At 41.1% G+C, this 27,023-nt stretch overlaps 1 protein-coding gene across 1 annotated transcript in view; it reads right to left on the minus strand.

Moving 5' to 3' along the window:
* Positions 1-457: 457 nt before the first annotated feature.
* The window catches only part of SLC7A10 (solute carrier family 7 member 10), a 75,065-nt gene continuing 48,499 nt past the window's right edge, over positions 458-27,023 (minus strand). Inside the window, 10 exon segments of the mRNA XM_030581938.1 lie at positions 458-1,318; positions 2,954-3,131; positions 3,575-3,724; positions 8,634-8,730; positions 9,883-9,986; positions 10,082-10,205; positions 12,335-12,488; positions 13,928-14,053; positions 15,239-15,390; positions 22,614-22,818. Coding sequence (XP_030437798.1) covers positions 1,191-1,318; positions 2,954-3,131; positions 3,575-3,724; positions 8,634-8,730; positions 9,883-9,986; positions 10,082-10,205; positions 12,335-12,488; positions 13,928-14,053; positions 15,239-15,390; positions 22,614-22,818 — 1,418 coding nt within the window. The 3' untranslated portion in view covers positions 458-1,190.

Genomic DNA, 27,023 nt, shown 5'->3' on the forward strand with positions numbered 1-27,023 from the left:
TTAAAATTTGTTTAAATACATTTTTTAAAATCTGAAAGCTTGTCTCTTTCACCAAAAGAAGTTGGTCAGATTATAAAAGATATGACCTCACCCGCCTTTTTTTCTGGTTATTGTAATAACAGCTGTTCAGATTTCATAATACAAACCCCAACTCCTTGTTTGCAAAACTGCTTGAACACTGAAGTTACTTTAGATCATATCACAATTTCCATGGTTTCTTTACATAATTGAATGATGACAAAAATGATCAAATACAGTGTAGAAGTTATACATTCAGCTCTAATGTATTCTATGTAAATACCCTGGATAAGCTCTTAGGGTATGTCTAAACAGCAAAGAAAAACCTGTGGCTGGCCCATTCCAGCTGACTCAGTCCCGCAGGGCTCAGGCTGTGGTGCTGTTTTATTGTTGTGTAGACTTCTGGGCTCAGGCTGGAACCTGAGCTCTGGGACCTTCCCACATGTACGGTGTCAGAGTCCAGGCTCCAGCCTGAGCCTGGAAGACTACACAGCAATGAAACAGCCCCACAAGCCCGAGCTGAGCCCCACAAACCGCAGCAGTGGGTTTTCTTTGCTGTGTAGACAGACTCTTACTGTTTGTTCTAACAATGGTCACAATTTTAATACCCAAACTTGCAAATACATAGGCTTGGGTGTAACTTTGCCCTCAGGGGTAAAGTTATTCATTGCAGAAGTGTTCGCATAATTAGAGTTTTTTAGATTGTAATTTGAAAACTACATGGGTCATGTAGGGTCTGACCCTGTGCCAGTGAAATCAATTACAGTTTTGTCACTGACTCCAGTGGGAGCATGAGTAGGACCATAGGCTTCCCCTATTCCACTGACTTTCCCCATTTTATTTTCACTATTGGAAGAGGCCCCAATCTTGAAATTTCCAGATTAATCTGCTTTACAGTACAACCCTAAGGCTGCTGGAATTGGTGATGAAGAACTTAGCTTACTGTACCTGCACTAAACTTCCTTGCTGACTGAAATACAGTCAGAAATAAATAACCAGCTCCTTATTTTATTTTTTTAGGAAAAGCTAAGAGCTAAATACTGTTGTAAAGGTGTTGCTCATTTCATGGGCTTCTGTATCCAATTTCTAAAAACATATTTTTTGTTTTCAAGAAAAACTCTTTGCAAAAATCAACATGTAAACAAAAAACTACTTCTGTCTCATCGATTGCTTCATTTCTTCAAGGACTTTTCACTTCCTGGTAGCTGAGAATGAGTGAAAGGCAGATCATCCTCTTCTGGAGCTCCCTCCTGAGGGTGGACGACGAAACACAACTTCTGTCCCCAGTATGTCATGGATTCTGTGAAAAACACAAACTCACTTTGTTAATGTGATTGTTTGAGAGGACTCAGATACTCATCTCTGATGTGAGCACATATACATTCAAAGCTCTGCTGTTTATGCAAGTCCAAGTACGGTGAGACTTACCCCAGCATACCATATTATTGCTCTTTTCCAGTTAAAATGATGAATTAATTTTTTTCCTAAAGCATTGAGTCTTGAGAGTCAAAGGACCCTAAGGGAGTTAGGCACTCAATTCCCACTGACTTTCATAGGGTGGAAGGTTCCTAACCTTTCTAGATTCCTTTGGACTGCCTAGCCTTAAAAGCAAAAAAATTTCTTTTAAACCTCAAAGACCTCGTTCTAGCTAAGAGGTATGACTGTTGTGTGATTTATTTTCACTGGAGTGGCTTTCCTGTCTTATGCATGTGGGAAGTCTGGCTGTACATTGGGATGTATATCAGTAACGTGCTGGGGGAATGAACACATTCAAAAGCGGCACAAAAGTAGGGTGGGAGTGGGATAGAGCTAATGTCTGATTTGCCAAAGCACTTAAGTGTTGGTTTATTATTTATTTAGCACTTGAGCTCAATGAGACTTACTCGCATGCTTAAAGGTATACTCCTGAATAAGTGCTTTGCTGAACAGGCCAAATAAGCAAGCTGGATGAATGGAGGAATGTGCAATGTGAAAGAGGGGCAGAAAATATGCAAAGGGAGAATTACAGTACCCTAAATGAACAAGTTGCAGCATCATAAAAATAAAATTTGACATCTCCTGCCTCTTCCCACAGCTGAATGCTCATAGTCCAGCTGAATGGAGTATGTCAGACTGGCTCAGCTTACTTCTCTGGGACCTGGCACTGAACCCAGGCTATCCCTATCTGGATACCATTATGAAATTATGATTTCAATAAGGTTACTTTTTGAATATTTCCCCAATGTACAAGCCACTGAAACCTTTCCTAAATTCTAGAATGTGGTGTATTAATGAGAGAACTTTTGCACATGGGATGTCAGCTTCTTTGCAGAGAAGAACGGGTAAGCTAGTAGTGCTCTTTTGTAGTTTCCTGACAGTCACATGATAGCTATACCTCTTCACCACACTCTCTCTCTCTCTCTCTCTCTCTCTCTCTTTTTGCTCTCTCTAGTCTGTTGATTTTTATCTGTTTCTCTATTTGCATTTCACAGCCTGACCTTAGCATCCTTATGTCTAATTGAAAAATTAAGCACTGAAATGTTTGTACTTTGAGAGAAACCTAGTTTCTTCTGTGTACAGGTTTAAGGTCTAAAAATTGGCAGGGGATTCTTTATCAATAGGCAGTTTTCCTATGCTCAGTTATAAATCTGATGATCTCTTGTGCCATATGCATCACGTTTTCCTGCTTCTAGCTTTATATTGTGTATTGGCATTAAGTTCTCTTTCATGTGGTCAAGAAGTAAATAATTGGGATAAAATCTAAATACTTTGATCAGCAAAATCTTGTCCAAAGAGCTCCGCAGAGCTGCATAATTTAATGGTAGTTTTGGTGAATGCCACACGGTCACTGGGACCCTTTGTGGACTGGTAGAAATGTAGACCTGAGAGGTTGAAACAAATTCCTACATGTTCACGAACAGTGAGGCTGAATTAATGAACTATAATGTGTTCTTACCGGCTAGCCTATTTACACACTTTGGTTTATTTCTCCAGTACACTCCGAGAAAAAACACGGGCACTCCAGTTAATATGATAATTAGTCCAATTCCACAGACGACTGGCTCAGAATAGAAACTGAAGATCAGCAGAAATGCCCAAAATAGCAGGTAAGTGACTGGAACAAGGAGATTCACCTAAGAGGGGAGGGAAGAGAAGAGACGTACAAAAATGTAACAGCATTCTGCAAGGTATACAGGGGAGAGGCAGTGAGGGCTAGTGGATCGAGCAATGGATTGGGAGTCACAAAACTTGGCTTCTACTTCTATCTCCGGCAAAACGCAGCTGTGTGAGTTTAGGCTTCACCTCGCTGTGTCTCTGTTTCCTCTCCCATCCTTTGTCTGCCTTGTCTCTTTAGACTATAACTACTACTTGGCAGAGACATGTCTCTTGCTGTGTGTTTGTATAGTACCTCCCACCACAGGGCCTCTAGGCACTGCCATAATAAACAACAGGAATAATAATAAACAGTACTTCAAGGTTTGATATGGGATTTGAGGGATTTGCTGTGGTTGACATATTCTTTAGATTGTTAATTGGAAGACCCTAGGACTAAGAAATTTAGCTTAAATATGTTCACCTTGATAGGTCTGAAGATTTTGGGTTTCTTCCAGCGCAACACAATCAGGCCTATGATCGTCACTCCATAGCAGAGGTAGTTAATAAACGATACGTAATTAATTAATGTGTACGTGTCTCCAACAAGCATGATGATAATAGTGGTCAAACACTAAACAAGAGAGAAGAACATTCTTATTTGAGTCATCACCAGAAAAGCTTGCTTAAAAACAACAACAAGCAATTAAGTTCCTTTTATTTACATCCCATGCTACGTGTTGCTACTGATTCCTATGTGTCTGTTTACTACATAAAAAGGGTGCCACAAAAACCCAGGATGGAATGGTGCCTATAGATCTATTTATAAAAATGCATGGAGAATGTTCCCTGAAATGATGCTGCTAGTCGTGGTCATTCAATAACCCCTGTGCATACTTGCAGAGCTCTCCTCACTAATAACATGAATGGCTTTGACAAGTACTTGAAGCCCAATATTCAAAGGGGCCTCAAACCAGCCTTTGCATGTGCAGAACTGCGAGTGCCAATTAAGAGGTTGTCTTTGAAAATGTTACTGTTGATATTGGCATTGGGTAAATTTGATGACCCAGATCAAACAATGACTAGAGGACACACCAGAAGTGGAAGGAAGTGGCCTGGATACCCAAAGAGGTAATGTGCGTGGAGTAAGAGATAGCCAGGGTGTGTGTAGTTCTCCCCATTTTTCCTATAAAATGACTGTGCACATTTTTAAGGCCAAATGCTGGGCTTCACCCTGCACAGCCACCGAGATGGTGGGTTCTGAATAACTTCAGTGATGGTCTGTTGCATTGGGGTTGGGGAACATGCGGAAAGATGAGTCTGCAACCTGTGCACTGTGAACCTCATCCACGGGGCCTTCCGGACTAGCATTTAAGAAGTTTCAGGATAGCGATACAGGGAGTGTAGCTCATCAACCATGAAGGGGCCTGTAGCATCCCTGGTGCAGCTATATGGTTGAGGGGTTTTCCATTCCTTTGCGTCTCTTGAGCACTGTTGGCTGAACTCTCAGCACAACCCAGATATTAAAGCTTTTTACAACAACCTTGGCTTAAGGCAGAATTTGTGATACTCTGTTCAGAAAGCAGTAGAACATCTGCAATGCACCATAGCTGAAGAATAGACAGCATCAATATTAACTATGTACTATGTTAAAAATGAACACTCTTGAGAAAAGGTCTAATCACATGCCTCCTGCCCTGCAGGCAGCATATTTCCAGTGTTTGCACTTCATAATGTATACGATCAGGTTGCTCACAATGGGAAGAGGGTGCTAATGAACAGTAAGACCAATGAAGCTGACTGATTTTTAACTGGAGAATGCTATAGGATCTAAACTGGTGTAAGCTTTATTCCCAGGCAGAAGCTTTCTGTAACTCACTAACTTTAATCACCAAAACTTCCCCCTTGAATTGAAGTTTGTCCTTGCTTCCTAATGAAATCAATGGAGTTTTTAATCGTGGACGTCAGAGGGCACAGGATTGATCCTAAGTGCTGCAGGTGTAACTGCACTGGAGAACAGAGCACTTATTGTACATGCTTTTAATGGCTTCATTCCACCAATTTCTGTTGTGTGTTTTTAAAAGCTGCTAAACTCTATGACAGGACTTCTGGCAAAATTAAAGTTGCCTGTTATGGGAAAGGATGGATTTCTTGTAGACAAACATTCTGTGGTTAGTACATTTCTTTTTTCTAGGTGACCCGTATATAGTATAAAGAATAAAAGCTTTAGCTTTTCTTTTCTGTTTTCCCAGCCAGTGGGACACACTGAAAATGACCTAGATCATTAATCTTTTTTGCATTACTACTGCTTAGAAACTGGCAGGTGGAAATTTCCATGTATCAGCTTGCTTATTTGTACTTGCTTTGTTTGTGAATAACATTATTAATGCTAATAGAGCTGGCGTACTGTTTATGGGCCTGATCCTGAGAGGTCTTGCGTGCCTCACTTTCCACTGACATTAGCCAGGAGTTAAGGATGCTCAGAAGATTGCAGAATGGGACCCAATTTAGGTAATTATTCCTCACTAACCTTAGGTTTTTCAAACATCTTTTGATCACATTTTTACCTGTATTTATCAAAACTCATATGTATTCTGTAACAGTGCTGTGTTCGAAAACTATAATAATCATTCATCCATATGCAGTGTTACTGTCATACAAATGACCCAAAACTATAAAGTATCATCCACTAAATTCCAGAATCTGAGCACCTGCAGATCCCAACGTGGGATCCTAGAACTTCTCGTGATTTTGCTCCCCATTATTGTGAGCCTTCTCCCTGCTCAGATTCCTGATTCTCATGACTAGCTGGTTTGTGGTAATACCCCTGAAGGTGGGTGGCTCTCATGTGCCACTGACACCAGCAAATAATGCTAAGGGGATCTCGAGACCTTGTGGACTTTCATCCTGAAGCTGATGACTTGAAAAGGTTTAAAATAGAAGAGCATAATATTTTGTATCAATGTCATGTAATACCTCCATCTGATTTGCTGTAGGTACTCTCTTTGATTAGCTGGTTTGTGGCAAAGCCCCTTAGGCTGATGGGATCTCAGGTGTAGATGACACTAAGGCAATCAGATCTTGTGTTCACTATATAGGGATTTGTCTCCAGCATAATCCTGATCAAATGACCCTGTTGCCAAATTGGTTGGCCCCCATTTCCCCTTCAAATACTTTCTTGAGTTTTTAGAGTGGAGAGTGTTGCTTGTGTGCCATACTGTTTCCTCTGATGATTAACCTGGTGGACAACAGTGCCATGCATAATGCTTGGGAAAAGTTTCAAAACGTGTGACATAGGGTGACTGTACATCCTGTTTTGGCCGGGAAAGTCCCTTTTTAAAGCCCTGTCCCAGCCGTCCCGACTTTTTTGGTAAAAGTGGGCATTTTGTCCCATTTGCTTTTGCTAACTTGATCAGCTGGCAAGAGCAAACAGGACAAATTCCCACTTTAGTCAAGAAAGTGGGGCACAAAGGAACATGTGCGGGTGGTGGTGGTGAGCAGCAATGCTAGCTCCACACAGCGGGGGAGGCAGGGCTCTAGTGTGGGGCGGGCAGGGCTTGAGCGAGCAGCAACGCCAGCCCCAGCCTTTGGGAAATATGGTCACCCTAATGTGATAGCATCCAGAATCACTGAATCATAGAAGTGACCGCAAAGGTCATCTAGTCCAATCCTCTGTCAAGGTGCAGGATTTGCTGTGTCTAAACCATCCAAGACAGATGGCTATCCAGCCTCCTTTTGAAAACCTCAGGTGTGAAGGAGCTTCCACGATCTGAATCTACTGAGCTGTGCACCCCAATAAATAGACTTTTAAATGATTTGAACCCCATTCACTTTAAATTAATGGCCACATTGTTTAAACACCCAATTTTGGAAAGGAACAGCAAAAACATGATAATCTTCTGAGACCTTAACTAGGTCTGCCTTAATGCACAGGCTATGATTTGTTAAAAAAGTCCTGATGCATTAATTAGATTTGCCTAAAGTCTGACATAATTTGCTGTTGTAACTGTGTACAGTATATTACTTTTATATTACTATTTATATAGAAATGAATATTTCAGAGCAACATTAGTACATCCTGAAATGTAAAATAAACCCCTGCCGCTGAATGATTCAGTCATATGCAGTGTTGGTTCTGTAATTTGCACAGTAATTTAAAGGGAATGTTCTCTACAAACTGAGTAGCTGGCACTTGTTTGATTTGCCAGTTTTGCTCTGCACAGGGAGTTTGCTTATGCTCTAGCTAGCACAAAGTGATAGTCACTGACACTCAGCACATTATTTGAGCTGATATATTTTATGGACAAAGGGACTTTGCTTCATCTGCATCACCACAGCTCGGCTGCCCAATGTGAGTCCATACTGGAGCTGAATCTTGCTGGTTTTACACACCGCACAGATTGTGTAGTGCAGCTCAACCAGAAAAGATTCCAGACATTGAGTTATGTGGGTTTGTATGGACAGGGAAGATGCCAGGGCACTGCCACCTTTCGGCCAGATCATGATTTTATATAAACATAAACTATGCAGAACGGTTACTGAGAAAAATATAATGCTGGGCTGTGATAGCGCTACAGCTATAGCTAGCCACACACTGGGAGAATAACATCATCTATGGGTGTAAATCCTGGCTGCACTGAAGTCAGTTGACTACCACTGCAATGCAAAAGCCTCTTACTAACTGCAGTGGGGCCAAGATTTCAGCCAATGTGCCTGTGAGGGAATTTTCATGCTAGCAGTTATTGAAGCATGAGGAATGTAAAATAAAATATAACTGCACATTTTAGTCTTACTACAACCTTTTACACTCCTACTAAACTCTGGAAGGAAGTGGCCTTGATCCTCTTGATGTGTCGTGGAGTAAGAGAGAGTTGGGGGTGTGTAATAATTCTCCCTCTTTTTCTTACAAGATGACTATGCACAGTTTTAAGACCAAAAGCTGGGCTCAACCCCACCACCTTGGTAACAACTCAATCTGAGTAACAACTTGTGGAACTCACTGCTATAAGATAAGTTTACATTGTGTAAAAAACCAAACCAAGAAACAAATCTAAATCCTTCCTTTCTACCTTTTAAAGTAGCTTTTTAATGTAATTGGGTGTCCCCCTTGTTTTACTCAATGTGTTCAGCTGGTATATGCTTCTTTTGGATCTGTTATGTTGATCTTCTCTACTCACTTTCTTTACAGGGCCAATGTAAAGGGGAGACAACCTTATTCTCCAGAAGCTCAAGTTATCACTGCAGAGCATCAGTGTAACACTGCACAAAGCATATCATTTTACTGAACGAGTAGCATTTAGCCCTGTACCTGGAGCCCACTATGGCTATTAGCTTGGCAGCAAGCTCTAAACTAACCCTGTGGAGTGGAATTAGCATTGACTACAGGGAGATTTTCTCCACATTAAACATTTGCACTGAACTAACAGAATCAGTAAAAGGGCTCACAATTTCTTAAATTAAGCATTTCAGTTTGCAAACAAAGATTTTTCTAAATTGCACTCCTGTTTAAGCAGATGAAATGTGACAGAAAAAGTAAAACTTACACACACTAGAAGGGCAGGGATTGGGGTGCAGTGTTTAACGTGAATCATAGCAAGCAAGCTGGGCAAGTGACCTTCACGAGCTCCAGAAAAACATAACCTGGGAAGCAGAATAGGAACATTCAGTATACAAGTTATTCCAACACTTAGCTGTATTGTTTCATCAGCCTTAATTGGCTTAATTCAAAGCCTGTGGGAGTCCCTGAGTGGAAGGATTTTCTAGTCGTTAGGGTGCTAGCCTGATACTTTGGAGACGGGGGTTCAATTTCCTGTTTTACCACACGCTTCCTGTGTGCCTTGGGCAAGTCACTTAGGCTCAGATCCTCAAAGGTATTTGGACATTAGGAGCCCATGTACCTTTGAGGAGGATCTGGGCCTTAGTCTCAATCTGGCTCATTAAATAAAGGCCTAATAGAACTGCCCTACCTCAAAGGGATGTTTTGAGGATAAATACATTAAAAATTGTGGGCTCTCAGAGTCTCTGGGGATGGGAGCCATATAAATATCTGCGATAGAGCCTAAATCAACAGTCTTTCCAATGACTAATGGGCTTTGGATCAGGCCCAGTATCTCTCAAGGTTTTATTTTTTTAAATAAATTGTTATGAATTGTTGTATGTTTTTAAATGTCCTCTGGTTTGTCAGGTCTCAGCACATTTTGAGAGCACGAAGGTACATGACTTGGCTAAGGCACTGACGAGCTGTATTGTTATCTCTTTCCTGACAGATGTTTGTATTTTATTTTCTTTACAGAACTCATATTTCTATTAAATTAAAAAATGTAATAGACTATAGGCAAGATTCTAGTTCCAATTATGCCAGTGTAAACTTCCCTTCAAATGAATGGGTTTACTTTGGATTTATGTCCATGTCACTGAGAATGGAATTTGGTCCTATAACCCTCATTTCTTCAATCTACTTTTTGAACTAAGCATAATTTAGCTTGTAGCTACTGAAACTTTATTGTAAAATTACATTGTCTAAATATGTAACCAAATGTAACCAAAACCATTCCATCACACCTTCAGACATTTCCAGTAGATCATAAGGGCTCTTTTGCAGGAGATCCTGCTATTCAGTATGATATCTGCTGACTGAAATGGAACAATTCATAATTTAATGCATCTAATGTGCCCAACACTGAGATCATTCTATAACACATAAAATGTTTAGCTAGCATTGTTGCAGCAAATTACATTAAAACATCCCCTCCCCAAATTAGACAATGTTCATAAAATTGTACTCCAGCTAACCTTGATGAGGTAAAAAGGTATCCATTTATTCCTCCAAATGTAGATAAGGCCACTGAGACTGGCATAACCCAGGAAAAATAGCCCAGTAACTTTTCACCAAATGTCTAAAGCAACAGAAGGCAGAGAAACTGAAATACACTGCATAGCACAGAACTGAAATTAAAGTATATTTTAGACATCCATGGAATGGTTTACTTACTACTGCCACAGCATTGGAGGACAAGAGCTCTTGAGGTGACATGGCAGTGAAATATGCAATATTGGTGAATGTATACACAAACGTCACCAATGGGATGGATATGAATATGGCACGAGGTAGGTTCCTAATTGAAGAATTAGGAGGTTTGATAAGAAATTACATTCGCATATAACTGGACCATACCACCCCACCCCTTGTCCCACCCCCTCATGGCAACTTTGAGGAAGTTTATATCCAGTTTTGTGCTTTACTGCCCTATTGCTACATAGAACAAAACAAGAGAAATTCCCCTCCTTCCTTTCCCCATCCCATATCTGTACTTCTCTCAGTAGCTTGACATATTGCATTTCTGAGAATACTAAAACCATTACAGGTATGTGTACGTTATAAATCCATATAACACAGGATATCACCATACAGCTGAAGACCATCAAACAGAATTTACAACATGGCTGTGATGGAGATACCAGAAAGCTGCTTCTTCATAAAGAATTCATGTAAGTTTTCTATGCTGTTTAACCTATTACTGTGGTAACTAACAAGACTAATAATGTTCCTGTAAGTTTAATTTAGTTAACACGAGGCTCTCTTTGATAAAAATGATGCCATGGAAAGTAATGGACTTGCCTTTTTCTCTCATTTATTCACTGAGAAACTTTGCCAAGTGACAGAAGCATGCTATAGACCCTGAGAGCTGTTTAGTGTGTACGCGCCACTCAGATTTTTGGCTTTGTCAGATTAGCAAAAAAGATTAATAAATAGTTTTCATGAGTGTAGTTTTGCAAGGTTTCGGTATAGACATAAGGTTGGGTTTTATTTCTTTTCCCTAATGAAAATAGCTTTATTGTATATTTCTCCCTCAAAAACTGTAGAATTGATAAAATTCTGTTGCAAAACTTTCAGTGAGTTGGAATTGGCATCTCTAACACTCTATTGATAACCCATCAGGTTAAACTATGTGCCAAACTTTTTTTTTTCTGTAGCTAAAGATGTTACAAAACACAAACTGAATTATTTTTCTTCTTAAACTCGTGCATTTGATAGCAGTATCCTATTTCTGCTGGCAATCACTACATTAACTCTTTCCCCTGTTTCTTTTTTGCTCAGAAAATTCTGGATGTTTGTGAAAATGTTTACAGTTGCTTGAGAGAGCACCATACCTGCCTCCTTTCCCCCTGCAATTCTTTAAAGATTTATAAATATGCATAACTTTATGTACATGAACATCTCACTACTTACATAGGTTAAGTCAAAGTATGCAGATAAGTTTTTGAAGGACTGAGGCTGTAATTTGTTTCCATCCAGAATGTGTAATACCTGAAAGTATACCTTGCTTAATTGGGGTGAGGTATGTGTGCTGAACATCCAGAACCAATTGAAGACCCAAGAAGTGTCATGTGAATTCATCATTCCATTTTTTCATCTCAGAAATTCTGAAACCTTTGTGCTTTTGCTGCTTATGGGTGGAAATCACTCTCCCCCTGGCTTTTCAACCATGATGCGGGATAACTCATTTCAAAGCCTGGACTATCAGCACCAAACCTGATGCCAATCACCCTTAGAGAACTTTATTTCTACAGCCAGCAGCCAGTATCCACACTGCACATACCACAGAAGAAGGCAGGTTCAGAAGTGTTTCATAAATGGAGTGGGGTGAGGGGCGGGGGAAGGGAAAATTCTGCCTCTTCTGTAAAAAGACATTTTAATCTCTTCTTTATGTGTTCCCTTTGGGGGAAATGTTGTCTGAAGAACCAAGACCATAGACAATATGTTTTCGTATTATATAGATATAAAATACACACACATATAAAATATAATGTAATTTTGTGAGGCATCCCATCAATGGTATAGATTAATATATAAACAATAGCTAGTTATGTTTAGTGCCATTAACATATAAGCAATAGGTAGCGATATTTATGTCTAGTCCCATTAATATAGATTAATATGTAAGCAATAGACAGTTCAATAGTGCCATGATATCAGTATTACACCTATATGATATCTTCGTTCGATGAGAGCTATGTCTAACTTGATGAGCCAAAGACATTGTTAATTTCAGCACCTTCATTTAACTTGCCCCATATGGGATCTAAAAAGGGAGGTGATAACCTTAATAACCTTTACTTTAGGTATGTATAGATAGTTAGTGATGTCAGTCCTGCTGCAGAACACTCTATGCATGGTACCAACAGACTGACCCCACTGTCTTTAACTCAAAAGTATCTGGGTCATATGGAAATAAATACTTGCCTGCGGGGATCAACTAATTCTTCTGTTACATAATTCAAGAAGTTCCACCCACTGAATGCAAATGACCCTTGAAGAAAAGCTAATGCTAACTGTCCCACAGATGGAGACATCCAAAAATTGAATGCATTGCTTGGTGTCAGTTCTTCATAGTTTCCTATTGACAGAACAAAAGCAAGAAGTTAAGTCAGAAGTGTAAAATATTTTGATGCTGATTGGTGGAAGTGCTGATTGGTGAAAGTTGTAAACTTCCTAGAATTGTGCCCATTCCATTTTATATTATGTTTACTAATCTTAGACTGTGCTTCACTGGTTTGCACCCTGAGAACTGAGAAACATTAACATCAAACTACCAGTGCTTCCTTTAGATTCTCATACAAAACTGTCCTGGGGCACAGCCTTGATGGTATAAATTGTCATAGCTGTATTGATAATGGGGTGGGTGCAATAGGCTTTCCAACGAGAATTTAATTTAATCAATAGTAAAGTACTAGCTATATTGACAGAGCTGCCACAAAACCTGTGATCCCATTGACTTCAATGGAACTATGACAATTTATATTAGCTCAGCATTGGTATCTGATGTCGTAAGCTCTCATCTCTTCTGAATGGAGTGAATGTCTCCTCTACAGCAACCCAGGGTTCTTCAATAACATTCACTCTACTCAGAAAAAAACCGTGTAGGGCAGGTGGAATTTTTCAGGCTGTAGGGCTTTTTTATTTTTAACCTGGAAAGTGGTGCTCTTGCCTAATTATGCCCAATTTGTTAACCTCTCTTCCTGGTTAGTTGTAAATACCGTATTTCTGTCCTCTCTACATGACCCATTTCACACATGCTGAAAACATCATCCTCCCTTGGGTCCTGTGCTTTCCATGATGGGGCTGAATCAGTAAGATACCCAAGTACTTGTCTAATTTTAAGTATGTGAGGAGTCCCACTGCTTCCAGGGGAACTGGAACTACTGCTTACGTTGCTTGTTGATTTGGGGCCTTGTATACGGAGTTCATCAAAAGCAATTTAACATTTGAAGAACAGGTCACTGATAAAATTACACTATAAATCTACCCAGTGAGATATTTCTCAGTATTTCAGTTCAGAGCTTTACTTTATTGAAAACAACAGTTTTCTCTGAGAGAGAAACTTGTGTAAGGATGCTACACAATTATTTTTGTACTATGTTGTCTGTTTGATAATTACTTATCACTCTATGTTCTGAAGAATACTTCCTTTGTGACTGCATCCATACTTGGAAGAAATCTTGTAGCTTCAATTAACAGCAATTAACATTAATTATTTTCAGTTTTGTCACATATTTCTGTTCAGCTTACACAGTGGTGTCTTTGCTAGGGTCTGCTTGAAACTTGCCCTCCCACAGATCAAGTAACAGCTACCTCCTTGTCCAGTTTCTTTCAAATCCAAATGCTTGCTAATCAGCGGAGAACTCTGTCAGCAGGGGAAAATGAAATAAGCCCTCAGAACTCTTCTCTGGCCTGCTAAGAACTAGAAAACAATGGGATGGGTGCAATAGGCTTTCCCAAGATAATTTAATTTCACCAATAGTACAGTATCAATGTTTTGGCTCTCCCAGTGAGTACCTTTAAAGATCTGTATGAAGCCCATAGTAATGATAAGGGCCAAGGCTAACAGTTTTCCTGCTGTAAATATATCCTGGATGCGAGTTGCCCATCGAACGCTGGAGCTGTTCACCCAAGTCAGGAGTACTAGAGAGCAGAAAACTGAATTCAGTGAAACAAAATTTTGTATATTTCAGAATATTCATTAACAAATGCAGAGAAACATAGACTCCTAGTTTCCTATCAGCAGACCAGATAGAAATTTAGCTTGGGTTTGGATGGGTCTGACGAGCAGGATTAACTCCACCCTAGAAAACTGCCTGTTTCAGAAGGAAGTTTGCCAGAGCTCTATCTCGGATGCCCCATCAATACTTAGGAAGTCCTAATTGTGGGGAGGGACTTATGTGAACTGAGGGCATGTCTACACTACAAAATTAAGTCAACCTAATTTACGTTGGCGTACAGCTGCCGCAGTAATTAAATTACTTGTGTGTGTCTACACTTTGCTCCTTGTGTTAGCAGTGTGCATCCTCAGCAGGAGCACCAATTGAACTGTCAGTGTGGGGCACTGTGGGATGGCTTCTGAAAGCCAGCAACATCAATGTTAGCAATATGGTATCTATACTGACGCTGCGTTGACATAACTGCATTGACATTGACTCTATGCTTCTTGTGATGGTGGAGTTATTAAAACAGTGTAGTGGGCAAGTTATGACAGCAGGAGCGAAATTTTTGTGTAGACACTTACATAGTTAGGTTGACATAAGCTGACTTGCATTGACCTAATGCTGTAATGCAGACCAGGCCTGAGGGGAAGTGGTGATTCTCTCCATCTCCTTTCATTCTGATTTTCTCCCCTCTGGGACCTTAGTAATTAATTAAGCAATGGTGGCATTTGGTTTTTTACACACACATATAAAGGACTTATGAATTGCTAACCCATTTGTTGAGTTAGCAACAGTGGCTTAAATGCAGTAAAAGGGTCTTAGTTACTCATACTGAGCCCCACCCCTTATTCACCTTTCAACCTGAACCTCAGACCTCAGTTTATATCTAATCCAGCTGTGCACACCTCCTCTTTGGTCCATTTCTTTGTGGAATATAGTACACAATGAAACTGAAAATAAGACTTAGCTGAGCCAGCATGATATATAGCACCTCCACTCCCTACATTCAGCCTCCGACCACCATAGTGGAACTGCCTTGGTTGCTGCAAAGGGGACTTCAGTTGACCATTGGGGTGGGGTGGGGGATAGATTTGCCCCTAAGAGAATATGAAATCTCTTTGACATAAACTTCATAGGAGCATAAAGAACATTAGGCAATACTCACATAAACACACCATGGAGAGGACCCTGGAGGCATTATAAGGTGGGATGCAATTAGGGAACACGGGTTGTAGAACATAGTTTGAAAATGTCAATGCGATAACAGCCAGGCTGGTAGGGTACATGATAAGCACTGCACTCCATAGCAGCAAAAAACTGTATTCACAAGAAAAACAATTGGTGCTGCTGTTACACCAATAAGAATCATTTGACTGTACAACAGTTTCATAATCTGATGACTATAGGAGCCTCAGAATTAGGTAGCTATTTTTCTAAACTCCACCAAAATAATCACTTCTCCCCCACAACCTTTCTTTATTCTTATTTTCCCAGATCAATCTGTTTTTTCACATAAATTTGATGTGATGTAGCACACAGTTTAAACATGCACACAACAAGGAGTAGAGACATTCTGTCAGCATATTGAGTTAGCTTTGCATGTCACAATGGGAGTATCACCAATGGATTAAATGGTGCCCCTGGAAAGGAAAAAGATGGTTCTAACATTATGTGTTACCACACCACGCTCTTTGTTCTTTAATCTTAAAGTTGTCTTGATCATTGTCTAATGGCTAGAACAGAAGTTCTGAGCTATGTTCCTGGCTGGGCCATGGACGCTGTGACTTGTGTCAAGTTTCTGCCTGCCCTTTACTTATAGGTGCTTCTGTTTTTGTTAGCCCAACCTGAGACACATAGGACCTGAATAAGAGCAACTGAGCACCCGCAACTTCTACTGACTTCAATGGTAGCTGAAACGCTTTGCCCAAAAGGAGTGAATACTTTTGAAAATGTAGGCCTTTACATCCCTCAGTTGCTTACTCTGTGGAAGGGGATAAAAATACCTGCCTCAGAAAGATGTAGGAAGGCCTAGTTGATGTTTATAAAATGAGATTGCTGGCTGAAAGGGGTATATAAAGAAAATGTATTATTTTGGGTTATTTGGGTTGCTTGTCTCTGACGAAGATATTTTGATGTCCACTGGGCTTCCTTCTTGCAGCAACAGAACCTTCAGACCTCACTTCTGAACACTTTAGAGGCATCCCTTTGGTCAGACTTAGCCCCACAAACTTTCCACATGTTCAGTGGTTTTTACTTTAAGAGGGAAGCAATTATCTTAACTTAAAATACATTTTTTTTCTTATCAATTGGATGGGAACTATGTGGTAAGATATAATCAATACAAAACTAGATGCTACTGTTTCTTTTTTATAGATATATAGTAGTGGAATGCACAACACAGATGCAATTGTTTCCCAGGCACCTTTTCTTGGCTACTTTCTAGTTCATACTAAGGCTGCCTAGTCCAGGGCTGTTCTCTTATAAGCTCTTCTTTCCCAGCATGCCTTTCTGTAGCTGGCCCTTTAAATCTGGCAGAGCAAAGCAGCTCTAGCCCTAAAGGAGTCATTTTGCAACTCACTGTCCCTTGCTGCACCCTTCTTTCTTGTAGCTAGTTAAGTGCTCATCATTCCTGTTATGTTAGTTTCCCCCTTTTTTGTTCCAGTGGAGCATGGCAAGTTCTCGAACTTCCTTTTTCTTATAAACTGTTGTATCATTAACTTTGTAAATCAGCTGGCACGTGGAAATAATTGGTTACATTTCCAAATGACAAAATGTACTTTAAAAACCCAACTACATTTCTCTCTCTCTTTACTTTTTTTGAGTGGCTCTTTCCCTCCATTTGCTACAGTTTTCATTTCTTTAACGAAGCAGCTCAGCCAAGTTCTTTCACACTGTTTATTATTATTTGTATTAACCAAGCACCTAGAAGCGCCAGTCATGGACCAGGATATCATTGTGCTAGGCACTGTACAGACACTGAATTTTACATAATAATTGCTATCCTGTGGCAGTGTGAAAAAGCATAACACTGGGGGTTTATCTGTGCTGTTGGTAGCTATCTTTGGGATGTGAATTTTACTTAGTTATAACACATTTTAAAGTAGAAGTTCTTTTGGATTCTCTCAAAAAGAATTTATTTGGATTATAATGTTAGAGCTTGAGGGTTAAATAATCAAAGATTAATAAGACTTAAAGATTGAAATAATCAGTTGTTGACAATGCTGACTCACTTGATTGCTTTTCTGGTCAAATGAAAGTGCCCCTTTCCCCTCAAACCAGCCTCTGCCTGTGTGTATGGAATTTTGATGGGTGTGGACTGGTGTGAGTGTGCTGTAGTCCTGACACCTGTGTGTGCAAGGACTGGAGTGTTTGTGGGGAAAACTCATGAGTTTTTCCCATGAATATTCTAATATCTTCATGTACAGTGGTGAATGCAGCTAAGTCCACATAGTGGTGTATACAGGTGAAAATACATATGCCTATTGGAAGCAAGAATTTGAAAATCAGATCTTAAAAGCAATATCTCAGTCAACATCGGCAGTCACGTGTACATTGCAATACTAAACACATTAAAATTGGTGTTTGGTACTATGAAATTTACTGGGAATGTGAATAATTCAGTAGAGAGATCTGATATTCAATTTGTTTCACATGGAATGAAATACATGCAGGTTTGATAAAACCAATTAAGTTAAATGCAGATTCTTGCCAGAGGATTATGAAGCTGAACTGTCAAACAGGGAGCTCAAAACAGAGCTCAAATAATGATGAAAGGATGATACAATTAACATTAGGCATATTTTAATCTTAATTTTGCTATTAGTCTCAGGTGTTTTAATTAAATCCTGGTCTTGAGTAAAAGCTATTAACACTTCAGCCCAAACTGGTATTTGTTAAAAGAAATTCAATTTGTTCCTATTAAGTTTGGGGGAACTAATGCACAGATGGTTATGCAACATGATGAGTTGCCACGGTAATGTTTAGCTCTAAACTACAACACAGGTGGGAGAATATGATTTGCAGAACAGAAAAAGAACTGTTTTGAGTAAACTAAGGCCTGGCCTATATTTAAAAATTAGGTCTACATAGCTACCGTGCTCAGGGGCGTGAAACCTCACCCTCCTTGAATGTCTTTATTAAGCCGACCTAACCCCCTCACTATAGACATGGCTAGATTGATGGAAAAATTCTTCTGTGGATTTAGCTACCACCGCTTGAGGAGGTGGATCAGCTACAGCAATGAAAAAACCCCTTCAGCCGCTGTAGGAAGCATCTGCACGATGGCACTACAATGGTATAGTTGCAGTGTTGTAGCTGTGCCACTGTAGCACCCATAGTGGAGACATGGCCTAAGGTTAACTTGGGATGAAATGAGACAGGACTTTTTTGGACACAACTGTCTTTAAATGTCTGTATTGGCAGTGGAATACATAACTGCCAAACTAAACAGCAAAGCAAGTGGTTAAAGCTGCAGTGTTTTATCTTATTAACAGTTCCAGTCATGAAGAAAGCATGCCAGGGGATTTTAACCCAAGTTGATAATACAAAAAGTTCAGTTTTGAAAAAAGAAAGGGCAGTTACACCATGTACTCAGTTAAGTGCCCCAGGCATTTGAATGGAAAGTCATTTTCCTGAGACTTGATTTGTGTGTCTGAGAATGTCAGGAAAGCAGAAGCTGAAGCATTATCTGATAAACTTTTGGGATTGCTCTGTAATTCACTATGGTGGAATCTGAGATGTTAAAATCATTCTCACCTTACCAAAGCTGAGAAGGAGTCAGACATTTCAGAAAAAGAGGTTTAGACAGTTTAAAATAAAAACTAGGGTCCATAGACGCTGACTTTTGTTTTTCCCAGTGGGTGCTCCACCCCAAGACTTCCCCTGCAACTCACCCCTTCCCCCAAGGCCTTGCTCTCGTGCAAAGGGACACTGCTACACTGTGGGTTTTGTGTGATTACTAAGGAAAAGGACAGCAGAGTTACAGGCATGATTTTAAAAATGCCTAAGGGGAAGCCCAGTTCTCATTAGAATTAATGGAAATTGAGTGCCCCACTCCCGTAGGACATAAGTCTCATAAACATATTTGTAAAGTTCCTCGAAGTGCTGGATCTCAATCAGCTTGGCCTTAGAAATTCAACATTTTGGTTATTTTGTCCTTGATGTTTGCTGCAGCAAAGAATTACACCCTAGGCGCACGGTCCTGCACTCCTTTCTCATCTTCCTACTGTACTCCTGGGACATGCAGGCACAGGGTCATTCCTGCCATAAAGAGTAACACATAGGAGGCTGCTACCATTTTCTTGTCTATACCCTTTCCTGCAGCTGCTTCTTCCCTCATCTCATGCAGATGCTCAGTCCCTTCACAAAGCCAATCTCTCTACCTCTCTGCCCCCCCCCCCAATATCACGCACCATATTCCCAGCACCATCCTACCACTGTTTCTCCATCCCTATCCACCTACAATGCTCTTACTCCTATATGGCCCTTCCCATACCAGCTACCTTCTGCTTATCTTTTCCTCCCTGGCTTTTAAGTAGTTCCCACGGCCCTTCACCACACGCCTGACTAGGATTCCCTGTTGGCACCCCACTTTTCTACTGACCAGGTTTCCCTCTCAGATTAACCACTATCCCAGTGAGCAGACTTCTGTAGTGATAACTGAGGCCTGGTGAGCCTAACAGTAGGAAAGTGGATACAAGTTTATAAAGTGTTAAATAACTTATCACAATGAATGTTGATGGGAAAGGTGTAAAAGGGAGACAAAGACCAAATTAGTCTGAACAAAAAGGCCTACTGAAATAACTCAATGATTGTTACAATCATGCCTAGTAAAAGAAAGAAGAGTGGGACTAGAAATCAATGGACTAAAATCAGTGTGTTGGAAATTAGGCCCAGTTGGTGGACAAAATAATCAGGGGATGGACTATTTCACACACCACTCACTTCTGGGTCCTCAAAAAGAGACTTTGGGGGAAATTAGCAACCACAATGCTGGCTGCCTGAAAGATGGGAGACTACAAAGGGCTTCACCATTATGGCTGCCACCCTGACATCTCCTGGAATCCACAGTGACACTACTGGGCCTGATCCTGAGAGATGTCCTGACTAGACTTGGCCAAAGAAAAGGACCCAAATGACATAATCACCTCCACTGGCTTCTGCTAAATCCCAAATACCATCTGGGGTGTGAGATTTAGTTACTCCCCTCGTGTGTTCTTTTCCTTCCCCACTTCCCCAACTGTCACTTAGCCAGAAAAGGTGCCTGAAGACTCCTCAGCTAAAACAACCCTGTGTCATACTCCTCTGACAGCCTTTGGTTCTCTCAGGAGCACAAATGAAGTCATTCTGGAGATAGAAAATTGGAGCATTGTTTTTCATCAGGAGATAAGATTATACTTCTCTTGATATTGCCTGGCTAGTGTAGACCTAAAGAAGAAAGCTGCTCCCACTTTGATTAGGAACTAAATCAGATTTTATTCTCCAGTTTTTGATTAGGGTTTTTCTCTTACTCTCTTTTTTTTTCTCTTACTAAAATTAATTGATATTGTGAAATTGTGGGGGTGAATACCGACTTTCTGGGTTCCCTTAAATGAAACATTCATAGCATAGCAAGTGGCATTGTCTGTAGTGTCTTATGCTTTTCCCCTCATTTCAAGGAGCAGCCATGATTACAAAAACTGCTGGCAACATGTCCATGGAAGCAACATTGCTAACCATGGGAAGCAGGTGGCAATGTGGAAGAAAGTGGCCCTTGTGTGGACATTGTGTTCCTGTAACAAAATCCCTGAGCTCAGCCGGGCTGGCTGTGTGTTCACTAGAAAAAAAATATGATAGTAACTTGAGTTGGCTACCTCCAGGTAAAATTTTAGTTGAAGACAAAACAGTTTGTAGTTTTCTTGAAAGTAAACCATAGTCTTTAAATTGCTAGACCTAGTATTTCATGTGAAAACTACAAACTGCTTTGTCTTCACTAGGATTTTGCCATGAGTTAGCTAATTCGAGTGAAGAATACTGTCCACCCCCCAGGGGAAAACAATGCCGCATACATGGAGCCATCTAACTTTCTATTCTCCAATGGAAGAATTCAAAGTAAACTCTGCTGGTTAAAATTTACGTTCTCCATTCCTTATCTTGAATTATTCCCACAAGGGCATAATGAGCCACTTAGTTCTTAAGAGAATAGGTAGCCTGGCTGTTTTAACGTCTTCAGTCCTGAATTCTTTGGTGCTATATTCAAAGTGTGTCACATAAGTGGCTAATAGGTGTTTGAGGGATTTTAATAAAGTGATAGTTCATCTCAGGAACCTAGGTTCTCAAAGAAATTTGTTTAGTGGCCTGAATCCTGTGGTCAGTATCTGAAAGTTACCTTGTAATTTTTTACATTTGCAGTAGCTGTCTGTACACAGAAACAAACTAGTGGATGTGTGGGAAAACAGGACTGTAATCTGACAAGCATGAGCAAAGCTATAGTCCACAGGGAATGTTTCAGAGTGCCTGCTTGTATTACAGGCCTGGGACTCGCTGTCCTGAGCACAACAGTTAGCTAAGATGAGAGAATATTTTTGTTTAATACTAAAAAAAGCCAATACCAACCCCCATTCATTTTGTCATTTAAGTTTACACAGAGTGTGTTTGCTCTTCATATATAAAACATAAAACACCTATTTTGATTATAAAATCGCCAAGGAATCCAGAAGGTGTAGAAGCATCTAAAATAGAGATGTGAACAGAGGCCAAGAAAGAGCTTTTTTTAAACTTACGTTTAATATGCAGTATAAACTTATAGTTTATAGGCAATATAAACGTATAGTTTCTTACTCCTCCTCACTCCCTTTATCACTTTATTCCACTCGCAGTTGTTCAGGGACATGTGGTGTGAAATGGCGTATCTTCCCTTCTACAAATTTTTCAGAATATCATGGTGAAGTGATCGGTACACTTCCAAGATATGAACCACAGTTAAATCCTGAAGTGCTTCTCTAGAAAATTTTAAATTTGGCCTGTAAGTGATTTACCATATCCTATTGTGGGAAGGTGAAATCACCGGGAAATCACATCACAGAAATAGGAGTATGTTGTCTCTTACTCTGATAATTAGGGATGGGCTTGGACTATGAAATCTAGCTCCAGTTCAAATTTCCCTGTGTCCGAGGGTGCTCAGATTCAGGGTATTGATTCAGACTTATCTTCAGTGGTTATATCTATATGTATATCTATGAGAGAGAGAGTAAGTAAATACCAGATGGTATAGTTTGCAACACTGTACTTTCACATCATCAGTTTTATTCAGTTGGCTGAGGTTAGCCAGAGAGTTTCTTTCACAAAGTTGAACTAAAATAATCAAAAAGCAGACATAGGTACAGGATAGTATTCTTTGAAAACGGTCAGAATCACTTAATAAAAGTTTCTTATAGACAAATAGACACTTTAATTGCAACTTTAGCACATGGGAAAATTGACTTTTTACACTAAATATTTAATATAAAATGTTTTCAAAGCACCTCATAAATATCATAAAAGATGAAGGATGCAATACTTACCCAGCTAACCCACCAAAAATCTCAGTGACATAGGAATAATCCCCTCCTGATTTCGGGATAGCAACTCCTAGCTCAGCATAACATAAAGATCCAAGGACAGCAATCCCTCCTCCAAGCACCCAAACAACAAGAGCTAGTCCCACTGACCCAGCGTGTTCCAGAACTCCTTTTGGTGAAATAAAGATTCCAGAACCAATAATGTTACCTGGAATAAACAAAAGATTGGTGGAGTGTTAGAGGAAGAAGATAGACGTAAGTTCTCTCATTGCTCTTCTAAGGTTTGATCGCATTTATGTTTGCGTAAACCTTAAATAAAATGTTGCAACTTAGCAAAAATCAAGTAAAATGGAGTGCATTAGGTCTGCTGAAGCAGTTTATGGGAAGCTGGTGAACATGTTTTTAGTAAAGCACCGCAATTATACACATTTAAACAGTTTGTAAAAGTGTTCCCTCTCACCTGCACTGTCCCCAGCTATTAAAGGGTTCAGGAATTTATTCACAAAGAAAAGTATTTCATCTCCTTCTAAGAGGAGTCTAAGTAATATAAAGTCCATTTACAATATGGATCAGAGTTTAAATTGGGCTGGGCAAACTACGGCCTGTGGGCCAGATCCTGCCTACGAGCTGTTTTAAGTCGGCCTGCGAGCTCCCCCAGGGAGCGGGGTCAGGAGCCACACCATGTGGTTCGGCCCAACTCTGGCCTGGATGCTTGGTTGGGGGTCAGACCACGCGGCTTGGCTCTGCTCCGGCACTCTGGCCAGGGCGCTGGGTTGGGGGCCCGATGCAGCTCAGACCTGCTGCAGCACTCCAGCTGGGGCCCTGGGTAAAGGGCTGCACCACACTGCTTCCAGAAGCCGGGCATGGCTTCGCTTTGGCTCCAAAGTACTCCAATGGCCCCCTCCTGAGCTCCAATGGGAGCTGCAAGGGTGGTGCCTGCGGATGGGGCAGTGTTCAGAGCCGCCTGGCCACACCTCTGTGTAGGAGTCAAAGAAGGGTTATGCCATTGCTTCCATAAGCGCTGCTCAGAGCCTGCACCCCTAAGCCTCTCCCCATGCTCCAACCCCCTGCCCCAGCCCTGATCCCCCTCCCACTCTCCAAACCCCTTGATCCCAGCCAGGAGCACTATCCTGCATCCCAAACCTCTCATTCCCAGCCCCACTCCAGAGCCCGCACCCCAGGCCGGAACCTGCACCCCTTCCCACACCCTTCCCCCAGCCCTGATATCCCTCCCGCCTTCCGAACCCCTCGGTCCCAGCCCAAAGCACCCTCCTTCACCCAAAACTCCTCATCCCCAGCCCCACCCCAGAGCCCGCACATCCAACCGGAGCCATCACCCCCTCCCACACCCAAACCCCAATTTTGTGAGCATTCATGCCCACCATACAATTTCTATTTCCCAATTTGGCCCTCGGACCAAAAAGTTTGCGCACCCGTGATCTAAGTGACACATGGTGTAGCTACAATGTGGTGACCAATCAGAGGCTGTCATCTGGGGCTCCGGCCAAAGGAACAAATGAATTTAAACCCATGTTATAGCTTGAACTTGAACAAAATCCTTTAAAAGGCTGAACTCCTTGAAGTCCATTAAAATCTTGATATTTCTAACACAAGCTCAGTGTCCATGGATTTTTAAGGCATAAATAATATTGTGTGAACAATATATAGGACAACGTGAACTTTGTAGTACTAATGATTGATACATGAGCTGAAGTAACGCTACCATTACAAAGTGAACACTCGATTGTTGCAGCATTTTTCTTTCATGTGGAACCTGTCTACTCTCACTGAACTCAATGGAAATTCTGCCATTGTCTTCCTCGGGTGCAGGAGCAAGCCCACAGACAGACAGCTAGACTTCTATGTTTTTTGCCGTCCCAAGCACGGCAGTCAGGCGGCCTTCGGCGGCCTGTCTGTGGGTGGTCCACTGGTCACGCGGATTTGGCGTCGTCTCTGCGGGTCATCTGCTGGTCCCGTGCCTTCGGGACCGGCAGATCGCCCGCAGAAGGCGGCCTGACTGCCACTCTCACAGTGACCGACAGGCGGCTTGCCGCCCCAGGCACGCGCTTGTTGCGCTGGTGCCTGGAGCCGCCCTTGCCCACAGCGATCAGTCTCGGGGGTTAGCCCTAACAGGAGAGACATCCCTGTTAGATTTGGGGTTTTCAGTGCAATATCCTTATCCTGGCAGGCTCAAGTAGACATTTTTTTCCAACATCAAAACTTCTATGAAGAGAATAGGGAAACTCCTGCAATAATATTCTATAAAGAGACCTTTCTCCACTGTGTGCGCGCATACACACACAAAGTTGGCGAACTTTGAGCTACAGTTATTGAAGTGCATTTCCTATCAATGCAATCACTAAAAATCCTGGATAGCACCAGTTAATCAACATTGACATCTGGACCAACACACTTCATATGCCTGTCCACCCACATGTCATCGCACCAGATTCCCTCTTTCTCACTTTCGGCACAACAAACATCCTTTCACTTCTAACATATAACCACATCCAATGCACACCTCCCATTCTTCAAATCATGCTAGCATGCACAGCCTTAACTCTTATCTCAATTTTCTTTAGATAGAATTAACACAGACTTTCTCTGCATCGGTCTTCAGTGCAGAGGACGTGGGGGAGATATCCATGTCAGAGCTATTCTTTTTGGGTGACAAATTTGAAGTATTATCCCACACTGATGTGTCAATAGAAGAGGTTTTAGAACAAATTGCTTACATTAAACAGGAATAAGTCACGAGGACCAGAGGGCATTCAGCCAAGAGTTCTGAAGGAACTCACACCTGAAATTACAGCACTGCTAACTGTAGTATGTAACCTATCGCTGAAACAAGCCTCTGAATCAGATGACTGGAAAGTAGCTAATGTGATGCTGATTTTTAAAAATGGTTCCAGAGGTGATACTAGTAATTACAGGACAGTGAGCCGAACTTCAGTACTGGGCAAATTGGTAGAAACTGTCGTAAGGAACAGAATGATCAGACACACAGATACATATGCTCTGCCTCGTTAAGAGTCAACATGACTTTTGTAAAGGGAAGTCATGCCTTACCAATTTATAGAAATCTTTGAGTGTGTCGCTGTGGATAGTTCTCTGAAAACTTCAGGTCAATGCGCATCAGCAGTCAAAAAGGCTAAAAGAATGTTAGGAACTATTAGGAATGGGATACAAAGTAAAAGAGAAAATATCATAACACTGCTATATGAATCCATGGTGTGCCCATGCCTTGAATACTGTGTCTAGTTCTCAGCACCCCATTTCCAAGAGGATACAGTGGAATTGGACACAGTTCAGAGAAGGGCAACAAAGAAGATTAAGTGTATGGAAAGATGTCCACATGAAGAAAGACTACAAAACTGTTCACCTTAGAAAAGAAAAGACTAAGCAGGGATATAATAGAGGCCTACAAAATCATAAATGGCAAGGAAAAAGTGAAGAGAAAAGTGTTTTACCCTTTCCCACAATATAAAAACCAGGGGCCACCCAATGAAATTAATAGACATCAGGTTTAAGATAAACAAGAGGAAATACTTTTTCATACAAGGCACAATTAACCTGTGGAACTCATTGCCATGGGATGTTGTGATAACCAAAAGTATAACTGGATTAAAGAAAAAACTGTATAAGTTCATGGAAGATAGGTCCATCAATGGCTATTAGCCAACACGGTCAGGGATACAACCCCATGCTAAGGGTGACCCTAGACCTCTGACTGCCAGAAGCCATGGGTAGATCACTCCAACTGCCCTGTTCTGAAGCTCTGATACTGGCAACTGTTAGAAACAGGATACTGGTCTCACCCAGTACAGCAGTTCTTATGTTCTTATGCGTGGAAGTAAGCAGCTCTCTAATAGGAGGTATGAGAAGGCTGCAAGGTACAGAATGATCCACTTGAGGGGGATGGGACTGATGACTAGCTTGATATTTCCCAAGACAAAGAGTCACTATTTCTCCAGTGGATGGCCCTGGTGTTCAGAGGCGATGTGTGGGGGCAGCACTCGGGGTTACATGTCCCCTCCAGAGGTGCTGCTTGGCTTGTATTGAGCATGCTCAGTAACATCTGCTGAAGCTGCTGCCCTCACTCTGCCCACCTTCATCAGCACGTACAAGTCATCTCTGCTGGTATTTGTTGCTGGAGGGGTGTCTCACAGTTGTGGACTATAACAGATGTGCTGAAGCAGGACTTTCCGGCTGCAGAGTCTAGAAGGTTCCTAGCTCCTCACACATCAAACAGCCTAATCTCCCCCAGATGTCAGGCCACAGATAGATCTGCTAGCACACAGAGTTGCTGTAGTGCGTTGTCATGATAAATCCATGAAACAAAACAAAAAAAATTCCACATCAACATAACAGACAACTTATCAAGATGCATCCTCAGAACAACATACTTTACAT

The sequence above is a fragment of the Gopherus evgoodei genome, chromosome 12 (genome assembly GCF_007399415.2).
Source record: "Gopherus evgoodei ecotype Sinaloan lineage chromosome 12, rGopEvg1_v1.p, whole genome shotgun sequence".
NCBI classification, from domain to species: domain Eukaryota; kingdom Metazoa; phylum Chordata; order Testudines; family Testudinidae; genus Gopherus; species Gopherus evgoodei.